At 36.8% G+C, this 21,831-nt stretch overlaps 3 protein-coding genes across 7 annotated transcripts in view; all 3 read right to left on the bottom strand.

Annotated features, from left to right (window-relative positions):
* LOC146508766 (cathepsin S-like) overlaps positions 1 to 6,525 on the bottom strand; it is a 28,734-nt gene extending 22,209 nt beyond the window's left edge. For both annotated transcript variants that reach the window (XR_014876873.1, XM_085177529.1), the window contains exons 1-4: positions 6,383 to 6,525; positions 4,678 to 4,793; positions 4,431 to 4,553; positions 1,036 to 1,188 (exon numbers count right to left, since the gene is read on the bottom strand). Coding sequence is in view for 1 of the 2 variants with exons in the window: in XM_085177529.1 (XP_085033655.1) it covers positions 1,036 to 1,188; positions 4,431 to 4,553; positions 4,678 to 4,793; positions 6,383 to 6,401 (411 nt within the window). In the remaining variant the exon portion in view is untranslated. The remainder of the gene's footprint in view (positions 1 to 1,035; positions 1,189 to 4,430; positions 4,554 to 4,677; positions 4,794 to 6,382) is intronic.
* The window catches only part of atg5 (ATG5 autophagy related 5 homolog (S. cerevisiae)), a 445,274-nt gene that overhangs the window by 109,918 nt on the left and 313,525 nt on the right, over positions 1 to 21,831 (bottom strand). The window lies entirely within an intron of this gene.
* On the bottom strand, positions 10,338 to 21,533 carry LOC146508765 (cathepsin K-like). The gene is made up of 8 exons (XM_085176796.1): positions 21,376 to 21,533; positions 19,652 to 19,775; positions 17,188 to 17,310; positions 16,009 to 16,161; positions 12,905 to 13,123; positions 11,770 to 11,935; positions 11,297 to 11,405; positions 10,338 to 11,111 (listed from the first exon to the last, which is right to left on the bottom strand). The coding sequence occupies exons 2-8, from the start codon at positions 19,772 to 19,774 to the stop codon at positions 11,012 to 11,014; spliced, it is 993 nt and encodes a 330-aa protein (XP_085032922.1). The 5' UTR covers position 19,775; positions 21,376 to 21,533; the 3' UTR covers positions 10,338 to 11,011.

Raw genomic sequence — 21,831 nt, 5'->3', positions numbered from 1 at the left:
AAACAAGCTGAAACACACTGGTCTGGCAACAAAGGTGTTCTTTATATTAGTTCTGTTGCTTGAGTTTTCCTTTCTAGTCTCTTTCCACACTTCTTAGAAATCCATAAAGAAATCATCTTGATTTTGATTTAATATATACAATTCATTGATATAATAATAAATAAAGACTGAGTGAAAAATCCCCCTTCAACAATGTTCTTGTAGCTTGTCACTACATCAGACAGAAATAGAATAAATTCCTTGAGCATCATTTCACACATTTCTGTGTTTGGCAGCTCAACAGGCGTTTGTAGAGGTGAAGCAAGGGTCCAGCAGGGTGTAGGAGGTTAAAGAACTCAAGTGACTACATGAGAATGTTTTTTGGTCAGTTACATTAACTGTGTTGCACAGAACAGAAGCAATGCCAAAATCAATATGTGTGTGTCTCTGGTTAAATGATATTCATCTGCACAACACAAGTTAAAAATAAATTGGGCATCAAAATCGGTTTCTTTCTTTTAAAATTATTTATCTTTATCTGTATGATTTTTCCCCTTAGACTCTATGCAAAGCAATTTTAGCACAGAAAGTCATATGGATTTAAAATATCCTAAAGTAATGCATATTTTAGCACTAAAAGTTTCTAGAGACAAATAAAGTGAAGCTTTGGAATGGACTATTTACATATAGGAAGAAAAGGCAGAACATTGAGACATATATTTCCTTATTTCACCTTCATTTTTTTATATTAATCATCCAAAAACGAAGATAACGAGACAGTTTTGAAAGTATCTAGGTTAAAAAAAACCCTGTAAGACCGTGCCACCCACCTTCTTTGCACCAAAGCAAATGGATGTGAAGAAATAATTGCTAAACTAGCAATTGTGGTAATGACATCCTGTGTAAACATGAACCTATTCAAAGAATAAGGAACAGGATGAGTGGGGGATATGTTGACACTACTGCCTGTGTGGCTATGAGACATCAAATGTTTTTGCTCTTCTCAGCAGCACTAATACAAATACATTGATTTAAATGCCCTCTTTTTTTTTTTACCTGCATCTTGACTTTGGTGACACAACCCTTCTCTCTCCAGTCCATGGTGTCTGGTATGCCAGAACCTGATGCCCCTGCAAAGGGAGACGGCGCCCTCTGGATGTCAGTGGGAGGAGTGAGACTGGCAAAAAACTGCAGGATCTCTTTTTCTGTCTATGAGAAACAAAATGCCAATGATGAAATAAGAAACAAAAGCCAGTCACAGTTGGCAGACAGTTATAAAAGTTTTCAACTTCAATGTGCTTTATAAACTTTCTAACAGCTTTAATTTTTCATATAAATCTCCCCTATGCAATATTTATATGTTATAATGTCCCGACTTCATTAGAGCCATTTTAATCTTCTATAATTCTAAGTACAAAAACACACAAATTTATGCTGCCCATGTGTAATTATTGTAGTGTTTGTTGATTTTTGCTACAATACTGAACTACTGATGAACACTGATAACTGAATTACATTTTAATATTTTTTTTTCCCTCAAAGCAAATACAAGCATGTGTCATTTGGTGATTGTTGATAACCTCTCCTGGACAATGAGAACCTTTTTAATATTAGCAGAATGGAGAAAGCAGTCAAAAAAGAGAATAGTTTCAGCTTGCTGTTCCGGCTGTTGCAAGAGGTCATATGTAAATAAATAACTACCATATCAGATTTTTATGAGCACATATTAAAAATGCCCTAATAACATTCCTGGCAGTGTGCAAAATTAAGCGAATGTGTTAAATACAAAATATGAAGACACTGAAACATGAAAACTGACACGGAACATAAAGACAGAGAAAGGAGAACACTGATGAAACACAATATTAGGAAAACCAGAAACATGAAGTTAACAAAAAACAAAAACCTGAAAACCAGGACTATGGCGACTCCACTATCAGTTTATGTGTTAACACACCCTTTATTTCTTTCAGTGCTTTATGTACAAACTAAAAACTTAAAAACTTTAAAGTTGGTTTAAACTTAAAAAAACAAATAAACTTCTTTTAAAATTTTTATTGTTATTTCAAAGTCTCCATCATTTAAATCATTTAATTTAATTAATTTAATTAAAAAATTTAATGTTTAATTTCATAATCAAACTTTGCATCTAATCCAACTACTAACCAAGCTGCAGGCAGCTGAAGCTGTAAAAACATTGTGGTGCATCTTGTGCCGCTCCAAGCACTAACAGGATGTGTGAACAGGAAGACCAAACGTCGCAAGACAACAAAAGGCCATGGTGGCTGTCTTTTTGATTTAAGCTACACTGTAAGAAAAAGTCCTAATATAAATGTATTTTACTTGTATTTTACAGTTTTGTTCTGTTCTTCTAGAATATCATTGAATTTACATAAATAGACTGTGATTTCACATTTCAAATGTAAAATGGTAAAAAAATGGCCTGTATTTTATATAGCGCTTTACTAGTCACTAAGGACCCCAAAGCGCTTTACATATCCAGTCATCCACCCATTCACACACACATTCACACACTGGTGATGGCAAGCTACATTGTAGCCACCCTGGGGCGCACTGACAGAGGTGAGGCTGCCGGCCACTGGCGCCACCGGGCCCTCTGACCACCACCAGTAGGCAACGGGTGAAGTGTCTCGCCCAAGGACACAACGACCGAGACTGACCAAGCCGGGGCTCAAACCGGCAACTTTCCGATTACAAGGTGGCCTCCCAACTCTTGAGCCATGATCGCCCCACATGTAAATGTAAATTAACGTAAAATCACTGTAATGTAATAAAACATAATTTTCTTGTTTTTTGTCTGTACATATGCATATATAGATTGTTAAAATACATTCACAAATGTATCATGATTGCACAAATATTTGTCCGTTATTTGAAGGATTGAACTGTTAAATTCAAATGTAATGCTATGCAAAATATATAACATGATTCCTATAAACGTTGTTTACATAAAATAATTATTACTATTGTCGCTATTTAGGGCGATTGTGGCTCAAGCGTTGGCAGTTCGCCTTGTAATCATAAGGTTGCCTGTTCGAGCCCCGGCTTGGACAGTCTCGGTCGTTGTGTCCGTGGTCAAGACACTTTACCTACCGCCTACTGGTGATGGCCAGATGGGCCGATGGTGCAATATGGCAGCCTCACTTCTGTCAGTCTGTCCCAGGGTGTGCAATCCATTATTATTTAAACCAACTGTTAACTGTACACAGCAAAATCTCCAGTGTTAAATTAACACTAGAGAGTGTCTATATGTGTCCACTCTTTTGAGTGTTAAATATAACACTGCTGAGTGTTAAATGAACACTTTTGACAGTGTTGTATTTTTAAAAGTAACCTAGTCAGTTTTTAAGATTTTCAATGACTAACACTGAGCAGTGCTGATTTTCTGGAAGATAACTCAAAATGTTAGAAATATTCCAGTGTTAGAAAATCAGCACTGCTCAGTGTTAGTCATTGTTAATCGTGAAAACTGACTAGGTTACTTTTAAAAATACAACACTGTCAAAAGTGTTCATTTAACACTCAACAGTGTTATATTTAACACTCAAAAGAGTGGACACATATAGACACTCTCTAGTGTTAATTTAACACTGGAGATTTTGCTGTGTATATTTCTGTACATTTAAGTATTATTATTCATATTGCCACATTCATTGACCTTGTTTAAAGGTAATTTCATTGTTTGATCACATTAAAATGTTCCTAATTTAATGTTTAAAAGCAAAATGCCATGTAAAATTAGGGCAACAAACTGTATTGTCATTACTGAAAATAACCGTATTTTTATGAGAAAGTTATTTTCTGTTATTTCATGGTATTATTTTGGCGCCCCATCTACCGGAATATTACTGTTTTTCTAGGATTTTTTTTTTTTTTTTAACAATGTAGACTTTTCACCTCAAGAATAATTTTCCAGAACTCCATCTCACCAGACTTTATTTTTTTCCATTCGTGGGTCATAAAGCTCGAGATATTTCTTGATGTAAACTTCTAGTTTCTCATTCATTAGCTTAAACATGAGAGAAGGCAACAAGGGAAGAAAGGGTGCTTCTACAGAAGCTAAAAATGTGAGCTGCAGAAGTGTAGATGTAAACGCAGGAAGTGAAAAAAAGTATTTTGAGGGGCAGGTGGAAACTGATCATATAACTGTGGCATGAGGTTTTGAGCCAGCATCACTGTGGAGGTTTTATGTGGAAAATGATGGTCAAGTGTTTTGACATAACTCTGTTGGGCCTGAACACAAAGACTTTTGAGCCACTTATAGCCTCAGTTTTCTGCCAGTAATCTATCATCTATCACACACCCAGCTACTCTTCAATATGGATCAGCTTTGATCCTGTTGACCTTTTCAACATCATTAATACAATCACCATTAATGAATAAAAAATATCATAAGTCAAAAACATTAATGAAGCAAGAGAGTGTCTCACCAGGTCTCCCATGTGATTCATGCCCAGTTCATAGGTGTGAAGTCCCATTGAGGCCTCCAGGTTGTGCACGGTAATCATCTTCAGGTTATTCTCCCACAGCTCCCGGCGGTGAGCATCCTCCACCTCACATAAAGAAAGAGCAGATGAGGTGAAAATGCCATATAAGTTAATTATAAGCCTTGTGCAGAGTTTGTACATACAAATATAACACTTTAAAAAATATATATTACTGCTTTTTGTCACATACATCATTTTTGTAGCTCTTCCCATGTGTCTTCTTCCACAGCTCCCAGTGGGCATCCAGTGTGGATTCAAACATGGCTGCTGCCCCGGCACACAGGGAGATGAGCAGCAACAGCAGGCCTGCAAACACACAAACATAGACGATGACACGAAAAGACAGGATGTCACCTGACCTTTGATGAGACTGATGCTCACTAACAAACAACCTGCCTGGCAAAGAGCTCAAGTTTCCAGTCAGAAACAGACCTTAGTTTCATAAAAAACCACACATAGAGACTCTGGCACGACACAGGCCAAAATATTTTCAGAGTTGTGTTACATATTGACAAAAAGAAAACAACAAAAAGATGGAAATCAAAACAAAGAATAGGCGTTTAGTGAAATATGAGCACAACTGAACTTGTTTATGAGAGCCCCTGATATTTAATTCTTCTTATTAAAATCCAACATTTACTCTAAAAGGGTAACAGAAGCCACAACTATTTTCCTAGATTCATACATGGTAATTTTTCCCAAATTAAAAGACCTTTCACAATTTCACTGTCTTGATCTGCTTCTCAGTCAGAACGGGGAAAAACATGATTGTAAATATTGGTTTACGTCACTTGTTATCAGAAAGGCTGGCAACAAGCTGAAAAAGGCATACAAGAATCAACAAACAGGCCTCAAAATGCAAAAAGGCAGAGTGTTTGCTCAGTTTTCTTACAATGACTAAGAGCAAATATACAAAACTAAAGACAGTGAAGTGATTCCACTGAACACTTCTGTTTGAACTGAGTGTTCAAGCATGTTACCAGATTATAATTGGTGCTGATGTTGTCTCCAGGGGTTTTATACTGAGGTGGCTCATTGGCCTCATCTACATAGCAAAAGTCATTTTTTAAAAAACAACTTTTTGCATAGATCACCGTGTCTTTAGTATCTGAGTGTTAAGAGAAGTCTCAAGTATAACTTCCACATATTTAAGGCTGTGCAAAATTTACAAAATGACGCCACAGTCACGAGACCTGAAGTGAAACTTATGAACAAGTACAGCGATGAATATGAAGCTCCACCTGGTACAGTTCCCAGCTGGGGAAAGGACCCTCTTCAAACCACACACACAATACCCTCAGTGTATAACCTAAATGTAATATGATATATATAATATTTTTAACGAGAATTTATAACTCATCAGGCTTCTCATACTAATGTAAGTGATTTAAGTAACTTACATTATCTATTCAATTTTTACTTGGACTTTTACCCCCAAAGCACTTTGACTGGCTCTTTTTTCCGCTTCGTTTTGTTGTCAGTTTCATAAATACAAATACAAAAACGAAGAACTCCGGTTTTATATTACTTTTAAATTGTTTTACTAAACAAATGCTACAGCGTAGTTGCACAGCACAGCCTTCCTGTCTAATGTGTAATTACATAAGGATATACTAAAAATACACCGAGTGTGTTTGGACAATTTATTTTTCTGCAATTATTAAACATTACAGAAACACTTTACTTCACTGTGATGACATTATAACAAGGTTACAGTGTATTTCTATCGCTGAACACACCTGCAGCCTGAACAAAGAAAAGTCTTTGGAAACTACAAAAACGAAAGTAAACTAAATTATGAAGCTTTTTATGGGGCGATGTCCGCCTTTTTGTTTTACCAGCCATAATATTTCTACTAAAGCTATTAAAGTATTACTAGAAAGTGTTTCACTTGCCTTGATTAGTCGGACTCATCTTTGCTGCGCGGAAACCCAGTCTGACTGCGTTTCCTTGTTGCTATTATTTAAGAGCAAAGTGTCACATGTTCTCTCGCAGTTCTTCCTCTTTCGAAAGTAAAAGCTACACCGTTTGCCTCACAGTGCAGGAGAGGACTAGTTGAACGCATAAGACATAAAATAGAAGGTAAACAAAAAAATACTTATTCAGAGGTTTTTTCAAAAATTGAACCACACAATTGCACACTTTCGGAAAGTATGACAAGTACACACGATCAGCATTTTATTGCACATTAAAAGTGTCTTACTTCCCACATTTAGCCTTTTCATTACACCCTATGAGCAATCAAGTTTTTTAGTTTTAAATTATTAATTTATTTATCTTTAGTTCAGTGTAGTTGGGTTTATTTCCAGATTAGGGTTTCCTCGTTATTATTTTATGTTTTAGTTTAGCTTCTTATTAGACTGAGAGTTGTGTTTCTGTTTTATATTAGTATGGCAGAGGCAAGATTAAAGTTCAGAATAAACACAACAGAAGCACATCGCTTTGTCAAAGAAGGTATCTCACAGTCATGTTTCATATGCCAGAATTCCTTTCTTGAAATTCCAAATTCGACCAAGCTGACAAAGATATTTCCAACAATATTTCCTTTGTGTTTTCATTTGATCTCAGTGACTAATATTCTAATATTCTATTATATTCTATTGCCTCAGAATGGCATAAAATCATAATTTTAGCTGTAGCTACCCATATTAACCTTGCTATGAGACTATCATGTGTGCAAATGACAGTTTTCTCTGAGGGTTAGAAATATGGTAATGGAAAACTTGTAGAATGGAAAATGATATTATGGCAATCCACTTATTACAATTTTATATTTAATTCATTGAAACTAATCAGAAAGGTCAGAAAGGTCATTAAAAATCTAGGAAATTAATTCTGCAGTTACAGGAATAAGTGGTTTTGGAAAGAAGTGAAGGTCAAAATAAATATTTGACCTGTCAGCTGTAAATGAAAGATCATGAGGTCAGTATGTTTTCAGGCAGTCTGCTGTTGGATGAACACAGAAAACTGAAAGAGGAACAAACCAAATCATGCATTTCAGTCATGAACATATAAGTTCAAGCAATGGTTTCATGGCACTACATGCTTTTATAGAGTAATTCAGCACCATGTAAATAATAATCATTAATGCAAACTCCTTGTGGTGCCAACTATGGCCGAAAAAATACAAACGTCACTCGTTTTCCTACATGAACATAGTCGTGGGGGTTAGTGTTGGAGTGATGGTGTTCCTTACTTCAAAAAATATAGAAATATTGCACATTTAGTAGAATAATTAAATTATAAATATAAATACAACAGCCACTTTATATACCTGTTAAACCACTCATTAAAACAATGATTGATTATCAACCAGTCTCATGGCAGCCACTCACTGCATTTAGGCACATAGACAGGTTAAGACAACCTGCTTTTTTAAAATTTGAAAATATCCATTGATATTATTGGAAGGAAAAGTAACTCAAAAAAATCTGTAATTATAACCAAGGTGTGTAGAAATGTCTTCCAAATCTTTGGATGCACAACATGTCAAACCTTGACGCAGCTGTTATGGCCCGTCTAGGGGCGGTCAGACCACAGCATAAGGGTGAGCCATCTTCATCAGAGCCAAGCAGCCACATCACACAATTGGTAAAGTTTGATAATGATTTATTTACAATATATTGATTCGTTAGGTTATTTGACACAAACAATGAGCTGATTATAGCTTTGGGGTGGACCTAATGCCAAAACAACAAACAAAAGGAGCCTATCTCGAGGATTTAACAAACTTACCTAATCAAAAGAATCAAACCAAATGACAGAAACTTGCCTCCCTAACTACGAAAAACAGGAGAAAACCATCATCAAACAAAAAATATTGTTCGGTGTGATGGATCTCACACTGTAAAAAAAAAATCCTAAAAAAACAGTAATATTCACCAAAAATAATACCATAAAATAACAGAAAATAACTTTCTCATAAAAATACAATGCAGTTTGTTGCCCTAATTTTATATGGGTTTTTGCCTTTTTCAAGTGCTTTTAAACATTAAATTAGGAACATTTTAATGTGATTAAACAATGAAATTACCTTTAAACAAGGTCAATGAATGCGGCAATATGAATAATACTTAAATGTACAGAAATATACAGTTAACAGTTGGTTTAAATAATAATGGATTGCATTTATATAGCGCTTTTCAAGACCCTCAAAGCGCTTTACACTATTCATTCACTCTCACATTCACACACTGGTGGAGACAAGCCACAGTTGTAGCCACAGCTGCCCTGGGACAGACTGACAGAAGCAAGGCTGCCATTTCGCACCATCGGCCCCTCTGGCCATCACCAGTAGGCGGTAGGTGAAGTGTCTTGCCCAAGGACACAACGACCGAGACTGTCCGAGCTGGGGCTCGAACCGGCAACCTTGTGATTACAAGACGAACTGCCAACTCTTGAGCCACGATGGCCCTAAATAACATTATTTGATGCAAAAAAAGTTTATAAGAATCATTTTATATATTTTTCCATAGCATTACATTTGAATTTAACAGTTCAATCTTTCAAATAACGGACAAATATTTGTGAAATTATGATACATTTGTGAATGTATTTTAACAATCTAAATATGCATATGTACAGACAAAAAACAAGAAAATTATGTTTTATTACATTTACAGTGATGTTATGTTATTTTACATTTGACATGTAAAATCACAGTCTATTTATGTAAATTTAATGATATTCTAGGAAAACAGTACAAAACTGTAAAATACACAGTAAAATACTTTTATATTACAATCTTTTTTTACAGTGCAGTTTCTGCTGCCTCATTCAGATGGTCGGGTCAGAATTTGACTTAAACAACATGAAATAATGGATTCAATCTGCCTTCTATCAACGCTTCAGCTTACTGGTGTTGTAATTACAACTTTTTCTCCAATTGATCTTTCTGAGTTAACTTCAATAATTACTTCCTCCAAACCATCAACGTGTCTTTTAGACCCCATTTCTACAAAACTGCTCAAAGAAGTCCTGCCATTAATTAATTCTTCGATCTTAAATATGATCAACCTATCTTTAATAATCGGCTATGTACCACAATCCTTCAAGCTGGCTGTAGTTAAACCTTTACTTAAAAAGCCATCTCTAGACCCAGCTGTCTTAGCTAATTATAGGCCAATCTCCAACCTTCCTTTCATATCAAAAATTCTTGAAAGAGTAGTTGTCAAACAGCTAACAGATCATCTGCAGAGGAATGGATTATTTGAAGAGTTTCAGTCAGGTTTCAGAGCTCATCACAGCACAGAAACAGCTTTAGTGAAGGTTACAAATGATCTTCTTATTAGAATATTAGCGCCAAATCACAACAACAGTCGCCTTAAGGTGCTTTATATTGTAAGGTAGACCCTACAATAATACATACAGAGAAAAAAAATCATATGACCCCCTATGAGCAAGCACATTGGCGACAGTGGGAAGGAAAAACTCCCTTTTAACAGGAAGAAACCTCTGGCAGAACCAGGCTCAGGGAGGGGCAGCCATCTACTTCAACTGGTTGAGGTGAGAGAAGGAAAGGACATGATTTCAGTGTAAGCTGTCAGTTATCCAACATGATCTGACAGCAGCTCATTTACAGTTTTATAGAATGTGAGGCTGTTTAGAAAATATGGAAATGTAACACACAGGGTTTGAGTATATAATATGATTATAGTTTATTGTGTTTTGGTGTATCATTGAGTTATTGTACAGTTAAATTCATTCATCTGACTTACTTTGGTGCCCACATGATGTAGAACCATTGGAAAGTATTTTTGGGTGCATATCCTGATCTTTGCATCACTTATTTCCGTATTTGTTTGTGTTTTTATGTGTTGACATAAAATAATTCCAAATAAGGCATTCAAATTCAAAATGAACCCTTTATTCAATTTCATAGAAAACATCTGTTTACAATGTAATCATTGGGAAAGTGCTGAACAGAACGACAAGTCCTTGTGATCACAAGAGAAAATAGTTTTATAGATTTATAGGAACTCACACTACCAGCAGGAAAGGAGTAGCTCCCATTGCACAGCAATGTTTCCTGTCTTTTTTCACACAGAAAGCAAGTAAAAGTAGGTACTGAAACTATCACTGACTACCAGTCAAATACTGTAAAAAGAAAAAGTATGTTGTGTCATGTAGATATGTAGATTTAACATGTGACTTCAGCATAAAACAAGCCTGTGCTCTGGATTAGGCTTATTCAACCAACGGCATGCTCTGAAGTTACAACAAACTGTATGTGTTTCTTTATTAACCAGAGCACAGCAGAGGTCTGCAGGCATGAGATAACTCCAGGGTTTAAAAGTGTTTTTTAAACCCTTTTTAAGTGTAAGACTCAAAACATTTAATGCCTGTTTTCAGTGAAGCTGTTCGTTAACTCCAAATTCCATTTCCTGTTAGAAAAGACTGTAAACAAACATACTGTACTGTAGTGGTTGCAGATGTGTTGAAATGAACATATACTCTGAACATTTCCAAGTGTATATTCGTCTTATAGTAGTCTAAGCAAAGCCCGTTCATTTTCCCTAATCTCTTCACAAGATGGGGTAGCTAGCGAGGTTGGTAATGCCGCAGAGGTTGCCACGGTTACGGGCCATCAGGATGTATCCCTTGTTGCCCCATTCCTCACCCCAGCTGTGAAGAAAAGACAAAAGATGGAGTCAAGATGGAACGACGGAGACAATGAAATATCGCCAGGAGTCAAACAGCATTTCAGCTTATCATTTTGACAGATGACATGAAAACAACAACCAACCAACACTTAATTTTAGTGGACATTTGAGCCACCTGATGCCATTCAGACAAGTGACATGTCCCACCTGTTCTTGACAATCCAGTACTTCTTCCCCTTGGTGTTCACTCCATAGCCTACTGCCAGTACGGCATGATTGACGTCATCTTTGTTACAGTTGGGATCGTAGTAAACACCTGGGTTCACAAAAGAGAGAGAGAAAAAAAAGAGTGAGCTGCATTAGTGAACAGTGCATAAACTATGTACCTTGCACACTTTTTAATGTTGAATATAACCAGAAAGCTGTTGATGTGTTATGTTTAATTGTTTTACTAGCTTTTTCACACCATTATAACCTAATTTTACTTTTATTTAAGGTTTATTGCTCAAAATGAAGGTGTGAACTCCATGTTTAGGTGATTTAATTCATATTTAATGAAGAAATCCTGACTAAACAGGCCCTTAAATTCTAGGATTTTTTTCCACACACTTTCCTTCCCTTATATGAAGTAGGTGCAGATAACAATTTCATTTGACCAGACATATGAGAAGTTCACTGACCATGCTTGTAAAACTGGAAGCTGCTCTGTTGTGCATCGATGCCCACAGACACTGGACCAACTTTGTAGAGTGCAACAGCCAGCGCGCGCTCATTACCCACTGGGATCTCCTTGTAGCCTTTGCACTGGGCTGCCATGCCTGATGCATTGTAGCGGCAGGTCTGATCCTGCAGGCAAGAAAAAGGAGGAGAAAATGCTAAAACCATTTGTTGCCGATTTTAAAAGTGTCAATTCTTGATATTTAAGACGCTACTTTTTATGTCCTTACCTCACAGTGTAATCATATTTAGGTAGAATATCAAATTTTAATCCAATGGTTATTACTGATTAACCGACAATAAAAGAAAGTTAATAATTGCTGTATAAAATCAATAGTCAAAATATTTGCTATGTAAGGTTTCAGTACCTTGTGACTCTTCTGTCACATGTTATATCACATGATGTGTTTGCTGCAATTCCAACTAGCTAAACAATAGAGAGACAGGAGAATTTTTTCATTAACGAGCAGATGTACTTCCTTCTCATAATACCAAATGACTAAAGAGGAAACTATGCTCACTCTGTGGGGGAGTTTCCTCTTCATCATTTCTGCTGAATCACCTCCCTCTGGTAAGATGTTTGCAGCTACTTTACTGTCAAAATGAAATATTTTCTTCTTCGTTGCGTGTTGTTTGTGAAGCGTGTGAAGGGGACAAACGTGACACCCTCACCAAGTGAGAACCTCTTCACCATTTTAGTTTCAATATGCATCTGCAGCTAACAGCTGATTACTGGGTATTATTTATAACAACTAGGTTAAAAGACTTTTTGTGAAAGTCTGCAAAGCTTCTTTGTAAGAGTGCCTTTACAGAACAACTTCTAGCTTATCTTAAGTACTGGAAGAGGTGGGGCAATCACTCATTTAAAAAACAACAAACACCAACTAAATTATACTCGTTTATTACTTGGAAAAAACCCCGCTTGACTGTTTTGGTCCATCTTGCCTTTATGTGTTCAAGCACCCAGTGATATTAAAATATAAGTGCTTAGTTTATAGAGAATGTGGCACTCACTACATGAAATGAACTGAAGTGAAAGGCTCTGATTAATAAGCTACTTCAAGTTTAGTTGTGTGTTTGGCAGAGTGGGTTGCTCACCTGTCCAACATATGGGTAGGCCGCTTCAGAGTCAATACCTCCATTTTCATTCACATACTGGAAGGCATTGGTCATGTAGCCTCCTCCACAGCCGTCGTTCTCTGTAACACAGTCCACCAGGTTCTGAGGACTGAGGTCAACAAGCTGCCCGGTCTGCTTGGCCAACTGCCCCTCAAGGGCCCCGGCAGAGCTAAAGGCCCAGCAGGAGCCACAGGAGCCCTGTCAGAGGTCAAAGAAAGACTGGTGAGTAAGAGGTTTAGTTTGATATGTACATACCACTGTGATTGGACTGTGGCTGACAACAGTAAGAGGAAACTAAGCCGACATGGAAGCTATAATCAGCAGAAATGTAAGAAACCCAGACCAGACCAGAGTTGGTAGGAAACAGGAATAAATGTGCACATTGTAAGGAAATAAATACCCAGCTGTTCTGATAGGCATTATCATTTATAGGCTACTGGTGGTGGTCAGAGGGCCCGGTGGCACCAGTGTCTGGCAGCCTCGCCTCTGTCAGTGCGCCCCAGGGCAGCTGTGGCTACAGTGTAGCTTGCCATTGCCAGTGTGTGAATGTGTGTGTGAATGGGTGAATGACTGAATGTAGAGTAAAACGCTTTGGGGTCCTTAGGGACTGAGTAAAGCGCTATACAAATGCAGGCCATTTACCATTATTGTTTAAACAAACCACTTGCAGAGAGCCTTTTTTCTTTCATAAAATAATCAGTCATCAAGAAATAACAGCATATTTAAACCATATTTATCATATAAAGGGGAATCATTTAAACAGATTAAATCAACATCACAGCAAATGCTGTGTCTTCTCCTGTCTGTCCACTGGGAGGCAGACTGTGACCGCATTGACAAAGAAAGAAAGCCATTTCTGTTTGCTGATCGAAATTCTGTAACTGCTGTGAATTTGGGTTGTAAATAGAATCAGCTGCTGGGCAGTTTGTGGTGTTCAGTAATGTTGAAACAGTGTTAATGACACACAGTGAGAAATGGTCTTTTTTACAGGTCTGGACTGACACATTAAGGGCTAATGAATCACTGACACCGCCATCGTGTTTGGCTTTCACCCAGGAAATCAGGAAATAGGGACTTGCTGTAATATAGATGAACGTTTATGTTGAATTTAAATTAAAAGGTTATTCTTGTTAACATGTGTTGGGTGTAACTAATGCTTCTGTGCCTGAATAGGAACAGATCCCTTCCCTGTATGTTATGAACAACCTCTCTGGAGGAGTGCATGATGTAATAAACTAGATTAATGCTTATAGCTCTGAAACGCTTACATGTCCACATACATTTGGCTTTAAAGTGCGCCTAGAAGTAGAAGGACCCATTTCAATCTTAATCCCTATTCAGAAGAACAATTAATAGCTTAGTATTATCTTTTTTTTTTGGCCTTCATTTTGAAATATCTGAGTTTTCGCACCTCTAATGCTCCACCTCACTCTGTTGCTTAGAGATGCCCCAATTAAAAACGTTGTAAATCTGAAATCAGATCGCTGAATGTTTTTTGTGGCTTTGAGCTCTGCGATAACAGAAATTTGCCTGAAACGAAGAAAACATCAGAAACAGAATTCAGTCATCATAAAAGGAGCTCAGGATGAAGCAGCAGAGCTGTTAGTATGCAGAGACTGCAACCAGTCTGCTGCATAATTCATGAACCAAAGGAACCAAAGCAGCTAAACAAAAAAAAAAAAACAAACTGTTTATGGCTGTATGTTCAAATACATCCGCCAGGGGGAGACAACGTAACACACAATCCCTCAAATTTATGTTTTACTAATTTATATTATCTATCACAGTTACCTATTTTTGACACTCATATAACAATGATTTATATGATAATTTGTTATCAGAATAAAGAAACTGTTGAACATTGTAAAAAATTTCCTACAAGTATATTCACCACTTCCATTAGATGAATGTTGTTTACATAAATGGTTGTTTAATTTGCTCTTAACGACCAATTACATCTAATGATGAAGGCCTTTGTTACCAAAGTCAATTAACCATGAGAACAGCCTGTTACTTTTAGTGTGGATCTGAGCACTAAGTGGGACTGGTTACGTCTTTAAATGTTTAACTAAACGCTGCAAAGATTCAAGCTTTTTTCAAGTATTTTTCTGAATCCTTTTTCTTTTTTCGAGGTTACAGTAAAAAAAATCTTCACAAATTGTGAATTACATTCAGTCTTGTCAAGGCAACAGGCTGCTGAATGTTTTCATTTAAACTAGAGATGAATATAAAGGTGTTCACCTACACTTACATAAAACTTTTTAAAACTATTCATCTCTGATTTCAGATGGTTTCATAAACATGTATTTTGACTTGTGTAAAACAATGTCAGATATTGCCGCTGAACACAACATAAAATGTGTAACTGAAATCCCAGTTGATGTCATTATTCTTGCCTCTGCCTTCCACAGTAACAGTTCCCCACAGAAATCACGGAGGTTTTGAGTTTCACTCTTAACACTTTTCCTGAAAATAGCCCAAGGAACTTTTTCTTAGTTCTCCACAAACTTTTAGACAAACAATCACATGCCAGAGCCCACAGGAATCCTAACTGTAGATTACTCTGCTAAAATCTACAAAAACTTCCTCCAGCAAGAAACCTGCTGTTTCAGATTTGATTTCCAAGAACTGTGACAGAGCAGATTGTCTCTGTCCTCTGTCCTGTTTGGTTTGCCCCGTGTTGTGATATGCTACGCTGTACTTGATCACGTTAAATGTTTCCATTACACAAGCTGTGCCCTTGTGCTGCTATCAATTGTGTGTTGACTGACACATTTCATTTGAATGCTATCTCTAAAACACTTGCACTGAATCTATTTATTCACACATTTCTGATTCATGCTTTTTTTTGTTAAGTGCCTTTTCTTTCTTTATTAAAGGCAACAGCCACACATGTTTTTTTATGCTCACTTGGTCAGTGAATTGTGGTTGTGAAAAAAAAAAAGTTAAAGCCGCACTTTAACAGTTAAAGAGCTGCTTTCAGAAAACCAACATATGCAGCTAATGATACCAAACAACAACATTTCAGCTGATGATATTAATCCACACTGACAGAAACGAGTCGAATATTATTCAGTTCTCACCTGGTTCTTAACTGGAGTCACCATGCCCTTCTTGCGGTAGTCAACAGATTTAGGAATTTTGGAGGGCATGTCATCCATAGCCAGTGTGAAACTGCGCTCCTGGTTCACCGGGATTTGCAGGCCAGTCATCTTCTCAGCCACCTCCTCTGAGGTCTGCATGAACAGAAACACAGTTAACGTATTATAAATGGTGTTTCACATCGTAGGGATGTTACTGAATGAACATTTTTTTTTATTACAGCTGAGTCTAAAAGTAGAAAGATCATTAATGGAAGAAATACAGGCCATCTGTTAATTTCGTTTATTTAATTTAAGTGCTTTCAATCAAAATGGAAAAGCATCCTTCATTTCCCACCACCTGTTATTTCATAAACATGAAATTGGCCATTTGTCAAGTATTCAGATGCGCATACTTGTCCTATCACTAATAAATGAGCTTGAACCCTGCCATGTTGTGCTTCATTTCTGGAGCAGCCTTTTAAAGCCTCTCCGTGTTGATGAAAAAAAGCCACCATCAGTCACGGCCCACGCTGGCATGTCACTGACTCCGGCTGATTTAAGGACACCAAACCCAGCTTCACATCAAGGGGCTGCAGCATGCATTAGTGAATAAAAAAAGCAGAGATGACAAACTGCAGCTGCAAAAAGCCAAAACTGCTGAAGAAAACATGAATGTGACATGCAGGAGCTATTATTTACTGTCAAAATTACCCAGACCTTACTCAAACAAGCAAAATATTTGCTGTTCCAGTTTCTCAAAAAGGTGGATTTGATTGTGTCTAGCGTCATACATGAAAGATGTACCAGAAGAAACAAAATATTTAGTACTTGAGTATATTCAAATCTATGTTGGTGTGTTACACACTGCAAGTGACATGATGGACAGATGGTCTTATAGAGATGTAATGTGCTGGGATCACATACATGTCAAAAACAAGATGTAAAAAAAGTGAACATGGAGTCGTGATTAGGACAGAGACGTGCCAGACTGCATGTCGATCCACAACCAATAAGAGCGTCTGGTTTTTCAGAAACAGGCTTCTGGGACGAGCAGTGTGAGCTATGGTATGTCCACTGACTCTTCTTTTTGTCAGGTTTTAGACAAAGTCTAAACCATTAATTATGATGCACTTCATGGAATAAAAAGTTTTATCTGGTATTTGACAAGATTGTACTCACCATGTCTCCCAGATGGTTCATCCCCATCTCAAAGGAGTGAATGCCCAGCGCGGCCTCCTCGTTGTGAGCCTCAATCATGCGCATATTCTTCTCCCAAATGGCCCTGCGGATCCCCTCCTCACCCTGAGGGGAACAAAAGTTCATGTCACTGTACTTAAGTTAAAAAAAGAGCTCCCTGTCTTACACTTACAAAACAATCCACATTTTTAGAAGCTTTAAAAGTATCACAAATAAATGTTATAGCAGATGTTATAAAGAAGTCATTATCATTTCGTTGCTTCCATTATTATTAGAAACAACAGTGACCCTCCTAATATGAACAACATATTACTTTCTAGGATGATGATGCAGCCTCGCTTTTGAACTGGTGTGAATGGTTTTCAAAAGGCGGTCATAATGTATAAAAAAAAATAAAAGAAATACTTTTTCCAGTCTTAAAGTTTGCTTTCCTTGTTTCTACACTCATGCACGAACACCTGACAGCTGAAAGAAACTAATCTAGGCAAACAGGACAAATTTGCATTATAATTAGCAGATTAAAAAAAAGCTCGTCTGTGTTACAGCCCCATTTCATTAATTAGGTCAATTAAACCAGTGCACATTCACACAACAATCTTCCCTACAGATTATACATATGTGGGTTAAAACATTAGTTTGTCCTTTATTCAAATTCCACCACTATGTGTCATCCACGAAAGAGTAATATTATAATATGGAAGTGAGATAGAGCCAAGTGTTTGGTATTGAGAAAATCAAATATGCTCTACTTAGTAGTCTATGTAATCTCACCAATGATTAGCATAACTATAAGCATTATTTCCATCTTGATATTCATTCCAGTAATGGAAAATGTAAATATGGTAAGGTGACTTTGATTATATTAGATCAGTGATGCCAATTCAAAGAAGGTTGAAAAGCTCCCCTGTGCATAAATACTGATTAAATCACCATGAGGGGGAGAGAGAGATGTCTTTTCTGCACACTACAGAAACACATGTTATAAAAACTATATACGCACATTCAGTTTATGAATCAAAGCACATGTAACGATACACACGCATGAAAGCTAGACATGAACACACACACACATGCCCCAGCTGTGGAGTGCTGACCTCTAGCTTGAGGTGAAGAGCAGAGGGATAACAGATGCTCAGTGAGCATTCATGGAGTAAATCACAGTCCGCTATGGTTTAAGAGCAAACTGCAAACAACCCCTTCTTCACAGCCAGGAAGAGAAACAGAGTATAGGGAATTTTTTGCCGCAGAGAAACCGAGAAAGAGGAGTGGAGGACTTTCCTCTGTTAGAAATTTCTGGCTCTGGTGATATGGCACATAAAAAGCTAATGATAAAACTAAATTACAAAATATGCTAGGATTTTTTTTCTGCTCCTGTTTCACAAGATCATTGAATAATAATTTAAATACCCATAGCTGTTGAATTAGTCTTTTAAACTGAAAAGTGTTGAATTATACTAAACAAAAAAAACAAAAACTCATTTTAAAGGAGGATTCAAACATCTACTGGTTATGGATGAGAAAGTTGGACTGACAGTAAATTGCATGTCCTGCTTCAGTTTAGCTTCTGTCTGTTTAATTTTCAGCCAAAACAAAGAAGAAGATCAACCAGTGCTGCCATCAAGTAAGGAGGTAAAATTACCAACAGTTTAAACACAACTGATCCGATCATATAAAACAAAATGTGACTGAGGAAGAATATTTGACATGCTTCCCTGTTAATGTTGCTGATGCTTCCTTCTGTGACTCTCTGGCTTTACCTGCCAAAATCACAGTTTGGCAGAAACTGTGATTTTGGCAGAAACTGCTGTTAGCGTTTCTGCCAAAATCACTGAAATTGCTGGAGCTTCCTTAAAAAGGGCAGCTTAGCCTGCAAACTTACAGAAGCCTGTCTTGGGCTAAGATGTGGAACATGCTGTGTATAAATAAAATATCTTTTTTTTTGAGTCTTTGCCACATGTGTATGCAAATGTGTTAAACTATGTAAATTATAAATAACTACATGTTGCTGAGACTGGATGAGGTTTTTCAAACATAGCATTGTGCAGTCATGTCTATTCCTTTTCAAGGAGCAAGTTGCATCAGAAAAGGAAAACCAATGATGTTTTGAAACTGTGATATGCACATTTGATGGGAAAGCACATAAAATGGCTAATGTTCAATAGCAAATGTGCATATTTTTCATTTCATTATTTCATTTTAGAATTAATGTATTCACCAAAGGCTTCACCAACACTGCTCTCAGTTTTGTTTTCGGGTTTAGTGTTTTATTTGTAGAAGTCCTCTTTCAGGAAAATCAGATTTAAAAACCAAACATCTGATAAGCATCTGCTTTTTAAAAACAAAATCTTTATATTTCCTACCTTATATTTAAGCTTTCTTTGTGCTATTTCTATCTCTTAATTTGATCATTGATTTTAACTCTAAAACAATAGCAACACACACTCACCAAGCCATTGTATTCTTTCCTTTGTGTGCTCTTCCACTCTTCCCACTGGGCATCCAAAGAGGATTCATCAAAACGGCCCAGTGCAGAGGTAGCCAGCAACAGCACACACACAAGTGGCAACATCCTAAAAGAACAAAAAACACCTTCATGTTTTTATTTATACCAAACCCAGAATTTTTTTTTTAACAAAGTTTTATTTTTTACATAGAGTTTTCATATTAAGGACTAAAAGCTCATGTTTAAGGCAAAAGTGTCACAACATTATAATTAGGGTATGTATACGCATATTAAATATCACAATGTTATCATAATCTCTTAAGGCCCATTTATGGGTGTCCAAGAGAGGAGCTACAGTCAAAATTCCCATTCAGAAACAGAAACAGTTTACCATATGAACTTCCTGGAGAAGCTCAGGTTTGAATCAGGTCACTTCTTCATTTATAACCTTCTTGTCTGCACTCGACTGTCATAAGGATAAAAGCTAATATATATATATGCTTTCCTATAATCCAGTGAGAGCATTGTGTTTCTGCAGGGGTTTACTATCATGTGGTTGGTTTCATTATCTCAATCATGCCACAGTGACAAAAAAAAAAAAAAAATGCTAAGTTTCACTTCTTGTGAAACAAACCCCTATTCCATGTTTTGGTTTGAGACAGGAAACTCTCAGGATAATTCCTATGTGATTTTCAACAAATTTCACTTTCGTTTTCAGGGTCAGACCGGACAATGCTGGATATAGTTTGACAGCAAACGTGAATGACAGCTACAGGATGAAGTCTCAAACACAACTGAACTCCACTGAGAAAATGTTTTCACTCTCGCTCTCATCAGTGATTCAAACATTTCAACTGTGGGTTTTTAAGTCCAGGCAGTGTGAATTTTTTTCTCTGCCTTTGTTTCTTGGGCTTTCTGAGTCCATCTTGTATTTTAATACATTGTGCTTCTAATCTGCATTTGTGGGCTTTGTTTCCAGTAAAGGTCACTGACCTTGGAGTTTCTCTTAACTAAGAGCAGAAAACAATATTTCCTTTTGTTTTGTTTTCTTTTTCTTTTTGATTCCTGCTTCCTACACTCATGGATTATACACAGCATGGCTTCACCTTTGGGTGAAATCTATGTTTTAAATAGAGCAATCCCATGATACATACCAGTAATTCAGCATATGTGCACAATGCTGTGTATGAGTCACAAGACTTCTCCCTGTGGTAGCTTATGTTTTGAAAATAAATTTATATTTTGCATAAAACATTAGCATTCATGACTTTTTTCACATTCCCAGATGTGTGTGTGTGTTTTTTTTTTTTTGCATTGGTATGTCAAACTTTCCAGAACTCAAACTGGCTGCCAGTAAATGTTACGTCTCCCTGCCTTCCTCTTCCAAGAATGACTCTATTAATGTGCAGTTGGGTCAAAATTGTTCTGTAATCCTAATCTTTTTTAAGACTGATTACTTTCTTAGCTGCAGAAAAGCTATGCATATATTTGAACCAACATTTCTGGAAAAATCTCTTTCAAGGTCTTGAAAATCATGTAATTAAGTAAGAGCCATGTCTAAGTTCAGTTCAGCTGAGTTGTTTTTACTTAAATACTAAAATATCAGAAAACAGCAGTTGTTTCAAACTGATTTAAAGTTTAAAACAATAAAGTTACAACATGCACAAAAGAGCAAAAAAGATTTTGTGCGTTAGGAGTTTTAGGAGATCAGCAGTAAACAAACTTACCTGAAGTCCAAAAGTCAAAAAGCTCAGGGAATTCTTCTGAGTTTGACTTGGTCTTCCTCTGCTGCTGAAGTAGGTCAGTCAGCGAGTTTATATCAGCTGAATTTTGAGGAAGTACAATGGGAGCTCCAGGCCTGGGGAGGAGTTTTCTTCTAACATGGAGGGAAATTACATCTGGTTTCACTGAATAAACCAGATGATGTCAGGTGTCAGGTTACAGAGGCATGTCTGAAAACTCCACAGAGGATGTTGCACTGCTGCAGTCTGGGTTACTGCTTGAAGAACAACAAAGGTGCTTTGAAAAAAAAAGAAGACCTGGAACTTGGCCTTTCTTTACAAATCTAACACTGATTATCTTTTATAGCAGAACATTGATTTATATACATGACCATGCTTTGTATTTTGTTCAAGAATCAAAGTGACCTTTTAGTCTGCTTTCAAGTTTACTCTAAATCATGA

This window comes from Neolamprologus multifasciatus, chromosome 11 (assembly GCF_963576455.1).
Source record: "Neolamprologus multifasciatus chromosome 11, fNeoMul1.2, whole genome shotgun sequence".
NCBI classification, from domain to species: domain Eukaryota; kingdom Metazoa; phylum Chordata; class Actinopteri; order Cichliformes; family Cichlidae; genus Neolamprologus; species Neolamprologus multifasciatus.
The sequence above is the reverse complement of the archived record's forward strand: the minus strand, read 5'-3'. Positions and strand labels throughout refer to the sequence as shown.